At 48.9% G+C, this 10,401-nt stretch overlaps 1 protein-coding gene across 1 annotated transcript in view; it reads left to right on the top strand.

Annotated features, from left to right (window-relative positions):
* The window catches only part of LOC110533265 (relaxin receptor 2-like), a 136,291-nt gene that overhangs the window by 60,657 nt on the left and 65,233 nt on the right, over positions 1 to 10,401 (top strand). Inside the window, exon 9 of the mRNA XM_036934549.1 lies at positions 7,269 to 7,343. Coding sequence (XP_036790444.1) covers positions 7,269 to 7,343 — 75 coding nt within the window. The remainder of the gene's footprint in view (positions 1 to 7,268; positions 7,344 to 10,401) is intronic.

Genomic DNA, 10,401 nt, shown 5'->3' with positions numbered 1-10,401 from the left:
AGATGTGAGGAGGGATATTGAGATGTGAGGAGGGATATTGAGATGTGAGGAGGGATATTGAGATGTGAGGAGGGATATTGTGTCAGGTGCGTGAATGAGGACCCAAAAGCGAATTAACAAAACAGAGTTTCTTTAATGACGAAACACACGTAGGCTCAGATGGACAGGCAGATTCCGACAGGACAGGACAAGGTTAGATGAACAGGCAGATTCCGACAGGACAGGACAAGGTTGCAGCAAACACGACGATAGTCTGGTTCAGGCATGAGTAACACAAACGAGAATCCGACAAAGACAGAAGCAGAAACAGAGAGAGATATAGAGGCCTAATCAGAGGGAAAAAGGGAACAGGTGGGAAAAGGGGTGAACGAGGTAGTTAGAGAAGACAAGGAACAGCTGGGGGAAAGAGGGGAAGAAAAGGTAACCTAATACGACCAGCAGAGGGAGACAGGGTGAAGAGAAAGAACAGGAACAGGACACAACATGACAATACATGACAGTACCCCCCCACTCACCGAGCGCCTCCTGGCGCACTCGAGGAGGAAACCTGGCGGCAACGGAGGAAATCATCGATCAGCGAACGGTCCAGCACGTCCCGAGAGGGAACCCAACTCCTTTCCTCAGGACCGTACCCCTCCCAATCCACTAGGTACTGGTGACCACGGCCCCGAGGACGCATGTCCAAAATCTTACGGACCCTGTAGATAGGTGCGCCCTCGACAAGGATGGGGGGGGGGGGGGAAGACGAGCGGGGGCGCGAAGAACGGGCTTAACACAGGAGACATGGAAGACCGGGTGGACGCGACGAAGATATCGCGGAAGAAGAAGTCGCACTGCGACAGGATTAATGATCTGAGAAATACGGAACGGACCAATGAACCGCGGGGTCAACTTGCGAGAAGCTGTCTTAAGGGGAAGGTTCTGAGTGGAGAGCCAAACTCTCTGACCGCGACAATATCTAGGACTCTTAGTTCTACGCTTATTAGCAGCTCTCACAGTCTGCGCCCTATAACGGCAAAGTGCAGACCTGACCCTCTTCCAGGTGCGCTCGCAACGTTGGACAAAAGCCTGAGCGGAGGGGACGCTGGACTCGGCGAACTGAGATGAGAACAGCGGAGGCTGGTACCCGAGGCTACTCTGAAAAGGAGATAGCCCGGTCGCAGACGAAGGAAGCGAGTTGTGGGCGTATTCTGCCCAGGGGAGAGGTTCTGACCAAGACGCAGGGTTGCGAAAAGAAAGACTGCGTAAGATGCGACCAATAGTCTGATTGGCCCGTTCTGCTTGACCGTTAGACTGGGGGTGAAAGCCGGAAGAGAGACTGACGGAAGCCCCAATCAAACGGCAAAACTCCCTCCAAAATTGAGACGTGAATTGCGGACCTCTGTCCGAAACGACGTCTGACGGAAGGCCATGAATTCTGAAAACATTCTCGATGATGATTTGTGCCGTCTCTTTAGCAGAAGGAAGCTTAGCAAGGGGAATAAAATGAGCCGCCTTAGAGAACCTATCGACAACCGTAAGAATAACAGTCTTCCCCGCTGACGAAGGCAGTCCGGTGACAAAATCTAAGGCGATGTGAGACCACGGTCGAGAGGGAATGGGAAGCGGCCTGAGACGGCCGGCAGGAGGAGAGTTACCGGACTTAGTCTGCGCGCAGACCGAACAAGCAGCCACGAAACGACGCGTGTCATGCTCCCGGGTGGGCCACCAAAAACGCTGGCGAATGGAAGCAAGCGTACCCCGAACGCCAGGGTGGCCGGCTAACTTGGCAGAGTGAGCCCACTGAAGAACGGCCAGAAGAGTAGGAACGGGAACGAAAAGAAGGTTCCTAGGACAAGCGCGCGGCGACGGAGTGTGAGTGAGTGCTTGCTTTACCTGCCTCTCAATTCCCCAGACAGTCAACCCGACAACACGCCCCTCAGGGAGAATCCCCTCGGGGTCAGTGGAGGCTACTGAAGAACTGAAGAGACGAGATAAAGCATCAGGCTTGGTGTTCTTAGAGCCCGGACGATAAGAAATCACGAACTCGAAACGAGCGAAAAACAGCGCCCAGCGCGCCTGACGCGCATTAAGTCGTTTGGCAGAACAGATGTACTCAAGGTTCCTATGGTCAGTCCAAACGACAAAAGGAACGGTCGCCCCCTCCAACCACTGTCGCCATTCGCCTAGGGCTAAGCGGATGGCGAGCAGTTCGCGGTTTCCCACATCATAGTTACGTTCCGACGGCGACAGGCGATGAGAAAAATACGCGCAAGGGTGGACCTTGTCGTCAGAGAGGGAGCGCTGAGAAAGAATGGCTCCCACGCCCACCTCTGACGCGTCAACCTCGACAACGAACTGTCTAGAGACATCAGGTGTAACAAGGATAGGTGCGGATGTAAAACGATTCTTGAGGAGATCAAAAGCTCCCTGGGCGGAAACGGACCACTTAAAGCACGTCTTGACAGAAGTAAGGGCTGTGAGAGGAGCTGCCACCTGACCGAAATTACGGATGAAACGACGATAGAAGTTCGCGAAGCCGAGAAAGCGCTGCAGCTCGACGCGTGACTTAGGGACGGGCCAATCAATGACAGCTTGGACCTTAGCGGGATCCATCTTAATGCCTTCAGCGGAAATAACAGAACCGAGAAATGTGACGGAGGAGGCATGAAAAGTGCACTTCTCAGCCTTCACAAAAAGACAATTCTCTAAAAGGCGCTGGAGGACACGTCGAACGTGCTGAACATGAATCTGGAGTGACGGTGAAAAAATCAGGATATCGTCAAGGTAAACGAAAACAAAGATGTTCAGCATGTCTCTCAGGACATCATTGACTAATGCCTGAAAGACAGCTGGAGCGTTAGCGAGGCCGAAAGGAAGAACCCGGTATTCAAAGTGCCCTAACGGAGTGTTAAACGCCGTCTTCCACTCGTCCCCCTCCCTGATGCGCACGAGATGGTAAGCGTTACGAAGGTCCAACTTAGTGAAAAACCTGGCTCCCTGCAGGATCTCGAAGGCTGAAGACATAAGAGGAAGCGGATAACGATTCTTCACTGTTATGTCATTCAGCCCTCGATAATCTATGCAGGGGCGCAGGGACCCGTCCTTCTTCTTAACAAAAAAAAAACCCCGCTCCGGCGGGAGAGGAGGAGGGGACTATGGTACCGGCGGCAAGAGCTACAGACAAATAATCTTCGAGAGCCTTACGTTCGGGAGCCGACAGAGAGTATAGTCTACCCCGGGGGGGAGTGGTTCCCGGAAGGAGATCAATACTACAATCATACGACCGGTGTGGAGGAAGAGAGGTGGCCCTGGACCGACTGAACACCGTGCGCAGATCGTGATATTCCTCCGGCACCCCTGTCAAATCACCAGGCTCCTCCTGTGAAGAAGAGACAGAGGAAACAGGAGGGATAGCAGACATTAAACATTTCACATGACAAGAGACGTTCCAGGAGAGGATAGAATTACTAGACCAATTAATAGAAGGATTATGACAAACTAGCCAGGGATGGCCCAAAACAACAGGTGTAAAAGGTGAACGAAAAATTAAAAAAGAAATGGTTTCGCTATGATTACCAGAGACAGTGAGGGTTAAAGGTAGCGTCTCACGCTGAATCCTGGGGAGAGGACTACCATCCAAGGCGAACAAGGCCGTGGGGTCCCTTAACTGTCTGAGAGGAATGTCATGTTCCCGAGCCCAGGTCTCGTCCATAAAACAGCCCTCCGCCCCAGAGTCTATCAAGGCACTGCAGGAAGCTGACGAACCGGTCCAGCGTAGATGGACCGACAAGGTAGTGCAGGATCTTGAAGGAGAGACAGGAGTAGTAGCGCTCACCAGTAGCCCTCCGCTTACTGATGAGCTCTGGCTTTTACTGGACATGAAGTGACAAAATGACCAGCAGAACCGCAATAGAGACAGAGGCGGTTGGTGATTCTCCGTTCCCTCTCTTTAGTCGAGATGCGGATACCTCCCAGCTGCATAGGCTCAGCACCCGAGCCGGCAGAGGAAGATGGTAGTGATGCGGAGAGGGGGGCAACGGAGAACGCGAGCTCCTTTCCACGAGCTCGGTGACGAAGATCAACCCGTCGCTCAATGCGAATAGCGAGTTCAATCAAGGAATCCACGCTGGAAGGAACCTCCCGGGAGAGAATCTCATCCTTTACCTCTGCGCGGAGACCCTCCAGAAAACGAGCGAGCAAAGCCGGCTCGTTCCAGCCACTGGAGGCAGCAAGAGTGCGAAACTCAATAGAGTAGTCTGTTATGGATCGATTACCTTGACATAGGGAAGACAGGACCCTGGAAGCCTCCTCCCCAAAAACAGATCGATCAAAAACCCGTATAATCTCCTCCTTAAAGTCCTGATACTGGTTAGTACACTCAGCCCTTGCCTCCCAGATTGCCGTGCCCCACTCACGAGCCCGTCCAGTAAGGAGAGATATGACGTAGGCGATACGAGCAGTGCTCCTGGAGTAAGTGTTGGGCTGGAGAGAAAACACAATATCACAGTGGGTGAGGAACGAGCGGCATTCAGTGGGCTCCCCAGAGTAACACGGCGGGTTATTGATTCTGGGCTCCGGAGATTCGAAAGCCCTGGAAGTGGCCGGTGGATCGAGGCGGAGATGGTGAACCTGTTCTGTGAGGTTGGAGACTTGGGTGGCCAGGGTCTCAACGGCATGTCGAGCAGCAGACAATTCCTGCTCGTGTCTGCCTAGCATCGCTCCCTGGATCTCGACGGCTGAGTGGAGAGGATCCGAAGTCGCTGGGTCCATTCTTGGTCGGATTCTTCTGTCAGGTGCGTGAATGAGGACCCAAAAGCGAATTAACAAAACAGAGTTTCTTTAATGACGAAACACACGTAGGCTCAGATGGACAGGCAGATTCCGACAGGACAAGGTTAGATGAACAGGCAGATTCCGACAGGACAGGACAAGGTTGCAGCAAACACGACGATAGTCTGGTTCAGGCATGAGTAACACAAACGAGAATCCGACAAAGACAGAAGCAGAAACAGAGAGAGATATAGAGGCCTAATCAGAGGGAAAAAGGGAACAGGTGGGAAAAGGGGTGAACGAGGTAGTTAGAGAAGACAAGGAACAGCTGGGGGAAAGAGGGGAAGAAAAGGTAACCTAATACGACCAGCAGAGGGAGACAGGGTGAAGAGAAAGAACAGGAACAGGACACAACATGACAATACATGACATATTGAGATGAGGAGAGAGAAACACAGAGATTGAAAAGAGCTGCTCTACAGATGGTTGTACTGACTATCAACTGACTATCAACTGGCTATCAACTGACTATCTGCTGACTATCAACTGACTATCAACTGACTATCAACTGACTATCAGCTGACTATCTGCTGACTATCAACTGACTATCTGCTGAGGATCATCTGACTATCAACTGACTATCAACTGACTATCAACTGACTATCAACTGACTATCTGCTGACTATCTGCTGACTATCTGCTGACTATCTGCTGACTATCTGCTGACTATCAAATGACTATCAAATGACTATCAACTGACTATCAACTGACTATCTGCTGACTATCTGCTGACTATCAACTGACTATCAACTGACTATCAACTGACTATCTGCTGACTATCTGCTGAGGATCATCTGACTATCAACTGACTATCAACTGACTATCTACTGAGGATCAACTGACTATCAACTGACTATCAACTGACTATCAACTGACTGCTGAGAATCAACCATTCAGAGGTAATACCTAAACGTAACCTTAAACACTTCAAAATGTTTAATTTGGATCAACTTTGACACTTGAGAAACATTGGAGGAACGTCTCATGAGACTGTGAGGAGCTTGTTGACCATCTGTTACTGTACACCAATTAACAGAAGTTTGACAAGTTGCACTGCATCATTACATTACAATCCCTATAGTCTTGCCAACGCAGCACTCAGTAAGTACACTCTTAGAAAAAAAGTGCTATCTAGAACCTCAAAGGGTTCTTCAACTGTCCCCATAGGAGAACCCTTTGTAGAACCCCTTTTTTTTCAATGGTGGAAAATGTACCCAATTGTCATGCTTGAGTAAAAGAAAAGATACCTTAGCTCGCCCTGCCGAAGTTAGTAAGACATTTAATCGTGTTACCCAGTAAAATACTACTTGAGTAAAAGTCTAAAAATTATTTGTTTTTAAATATTTTTAAGTATCAAAAGTAAACATAATTTCTAAAATATACTTGAGTTGTCACGCCCTGACCTTAGAGAGCCATTTAATGTCTCTCTTTGGTTTGTTCAGGGTGTGAATTGGATTGGGCATTCTATGTTTTGTTATCTATGATTTTGTATTTCTATGTTCTGGCCGGGTATGGTTCTCAATCAGGGACAGCTGTCTATCGTTGTCTCTGATTGGGAACCATACTTTTTCCCTCCTTGTCTTGGTGGGAAGTTGTCTTTGTTCGTGGCACATAGCCTTTAGCGGCACGGTTTGTTTGGTAGTGTTTATTGTTTTGTTCGGCGTAATTTCTAATAAAGAGAATAGGTACGCTCACCACGCTGCACCTTGGTCCTCTTCTTTCAACAACCGTGACATGAGGATCAAAAGTAAAATTTTAAATCATTTCATGCTCCTTATATTAAGCAAACCAGACGGCATGATATGCTTGTTTTTAAAAAATGTATTAACGAATAGCCAGGGGCACACTCCAACACTCAGACACCATTTACAAACAAAACATGTGTGCTTAGTGAGTCCGCCAGATCAGAGGCAGTAGAGAGGACCAGGGATGTTCTCTGTTTAGTGAGTCCACCAGATCAGAGGCAGTAGGGATGACCAGGGATGTTCTCTTAATAAGTGTGAGAATTGCATCATATTCATGTTCTGCTAAGCATTTAGAATGTAACGAGTACTTTTGGCTGTCAGGGAACCTGAAATGAGTTCTCCCTGGAACCAAAAAGGATTCTCCCTGGAACCAAAAAGGATTCTCCCTGGAACCAAAAAGGATTCTCCCTGGAACCAAAAAGGATTCTCCCTGGAACCAAAAAGGATTCTCCCTGGAACCAAAAAGGATTCTCCAATGGGAAGAACCCCTTTGGAACCATTTTTTTCTGAGTGTGTTTTTGTGTTAATCTTTTTCTCTCCAAACATGGCTCCCAGCTGTGTGTCTACCTGAAGGAGGTCCCACAGTTGTGTGTTTGTGTGAGTCCGTGTGTGTGCATGTGTGTCCTTCCATCTGTGTGTGTGTGTGTCCGCCCATCCATGTGTGTCTGTGTGTGTATTCTCTAGACAACAGTGTGTTCTCTCTCTCCCCAGTTCCATGGTGAATACGTCTCTCGTGGAGCTTCCCCAACCCAGCCTCTGTCACCACACACCTAACCTCAGCTGGGTGTGAGTATCTATCTATTTATCTTCCCATCTGAGTATACATCTATCTATCTATACATCTATCTATCTATCTATCTATACATTAAGTTGGCACCGATAGACATGGCCGTTCAGCAACTTTCCAGTATTTTTTTTTTTTGTGTGTGTTATTTCTCACCTTATTAGCTCAGAACGTCCTTTGCATTATTACATACAGCTGGAAAGAACGTTTGAATATCAGAGCGGATTCTATCCATCTATCCATCTATCCATCTATCCATCTGTCCATCTATACATCTATATATCAATCTATCTATCTATCCATCTATCCATCTGTCCATCTGTCCATCTCTACATCTATACATCTGTCCATCTATACATCTATACATCTATCAATCTATCAATCTATCTATACATGTAACTCACCAGCATTTCAACCAGACTTTTCTGAATGATATCCTTTGTTCGTACCCCCCAACGCAATTCCACTGCTCCATGACGCCACCGGCAGAGAATAGGTGTTTGGAGTGGACTCTTAGTCCGACTTGGTTGAATAACACCCACCACTTCTGAGTATATTACTTGCTAATGTTCAGTCCCTGGACAATAAAGTAGACAAGCTCAGGGCGAGGATCTCCTTCCAGAGAGACTTCAGGGACTGTAACATACTCTGTTTCACAGAATCTTTGCTATCTCCAGATATACTGTCCCCGTCCATACAGCCAGCTGGGTTCTCAGTCTTTCACATCAACAGAAATTAAGAACTCCAAGTTTATCATTTTAAAAGGCTAATTGATCATTAGAAAACATTTGCAATTATGTTAGAACAGCTGAAAACGGTTGTTCTGAATAAAGAAGCAATGAAACTGGCCTCCTTTAGACTAGTTGAGTATCTGGAGCATCAGCATTTGTGGGTTCGATTACAGGCTCAAACTGTCCAGAAACAAAGAACTTTCTTCCGAAACTCGTCAGTCTATTCTTGTTTCTTTGTACTGTGTTTCTGATCATTTTGATGTTATTTTCATGGACAAAAAGTGTGCTTTTCTATCAAAAACAAGGACATTTATAAGTGTCCCCAAACTTTTGAAAGGTAGTGTATGTTTCATGATTAACTACTGTAATTGTGGTAATGTATAGGAACTCAGGTCCTTTTCCCTACCTGTGATACCTCACAATAAAATGCAGATCTCATTACCTCCCAAGAGAATTCTCTTCGGTAATTGTCACAGCCATGTATATTCCCCCTCAAGCCGATTCCACAACAGCTCTCAAGGAATGAATCTGGACTTTGTGAAAACTGGGAACCACATATCCCGAGGCCGCATTTATTGTAGCTGGGGATTTTCACAAAGCAAATTTGAGGAAAACGTAACCGAAGTTCTATCAACATATCGCTTCCAGTACTTTAAAAACTCTAGACCATTGCTACTCTCCCTTCCGAGATGGCTACAAAGCCCTCCCCCACCCTCCCATCGGCAAATCAGATCAGGTCTCCATCCTGATCCTCCCTTCCTATAGGCAGAAACTCAAACAGGAACTACCCGTGGGAAGGACTGTTAAACGTTGGTCTGACCAATCGGAACTCATGCTTCCAGATTGTTTTGATCACGCGGACTAGGATCTGTTCTGAGTTGCCTCTGAGAATAAAATTGACGTTGACACAGTGACTGAGTTCATCAGGAAGTGTATAAGGGGACTTTGTTCAAACTTTGACGATTAAAACCTATTCCAAACCTAAAACCGTGGATAGATGGCAGCATTTTGTGCACATCTGAAAGCACAAACCATCACATTTAACTACAGACCGACAATATGGTCAAGCACAAACAGTCCAGCTATGTATCAAACAGGCAAAACATCAATGCAAACACAAAGTGGAGTTGCAATTCAATGGCTCAGACACAAGACATGTATATGGCAGGGACTCTCTCTCGGATTATACATGGAAAACCTGAAATGTCCAACGTTTTGCTCCTGGACAAGATAAACAACTTCTTTGCCTGCTTTGAGGGCAACACAGTGCCGCTGATGCGGACTACCACCGCTCCCGTGGACTACCACTGCTCCCGTGGACTATCACCGCTCCCGTGGACTACCACCGCTCCCGTGGACTACCACCGCTCCCGTGGACTACCACCGCTCCCGTGGACTACCACCGCTCCCGTGGACTATCACCGCTCCCGTGGACTACCACCGCTCCCGTGGACTACCACCGCTCCCGTGGACTATCACCGCTCCCGTGGACTATCACCGCTCCCGTGGACTACCACCGCTCCCGTGGACTACCACCGCTCCCGTGGACTACCACCGCTCCCGTGGACTACCACCGCTCCCGTGGACTACCACCGCTCCCGTGGACTATCACCGCTGCTCCCGTGGACTACCACCGTTTCCCGTGGACTACCACCGCTCCTCCCGTGGACTACCACTGCTCCTGTGGACTACCACTGCTCCCGTGGACTATCACCGCTCCCGTGGACTACCACCGCTCCCGTGGACTACCACCGCTCCCGTGGACTATCACCGCTGCTCCCGTGGACTATCACCGCTGCTCCCGTGGACTATCACCGCTGCTCCCGTGGACTATCACCGCTGCTCCCGTGGACTATCACCGCTGCTCCCGTGGACTATCACCGCTGCTCCCGTGGACTATCACCGCTGCTCCCGTGGACTATCACCGCTGCTCCCGTGGACTATCACCGCTGCTCCCGTGGACTATCACCGCTGCTCCCGTGGACTATCACCGCTGCTCCCGTGGACTACCACTGCTCCCGTGGACTACCACCGCTCCCGTGGACTACCACCGCTCCCGTGGCCAACGTGAGTAAGACATCGCATGGCTGACGGCCCAGACGGCATCACTAGCCGCGTCCTCAGAGCATGTACAGACCAGCTGGCTGGAGTGTTTACGGACATCTTCAATCTCTCCCTATCCCAGTCTGATGTCCCCACTTGTTTTAAGACACCCACCATTGTTCCTGTACCCAAGAAAGCTAAAGGTAACTGAATTAAATGACTATCGCCCCGTAGCACTCTGTCACCATGAAGAGCTTTGAGAGACGAGTCAAGAATCATATCACCC

This window comes from Oncorhynchus mykiss, chromosome 10 (genome assembly GCF_013265735.2).
Source record: "Oncorhynchus mykiss isolate Arlee chromosome 10, USDA_OmykA_1.1, whole genome shotgun sequence".
In the NCBI taxonomy this organism is placed as follows: Eukaryota; Metazoa; Chordata; class Actinopteri; order Salmoniformes; family Salmonidae; genus Oncorhynchus; species Oncorhynchus mykiss.
Note: the sequence above shows the minus strand (reverse complement) of the source record. Positions and strands in the feature narration are given on the sequence as shown.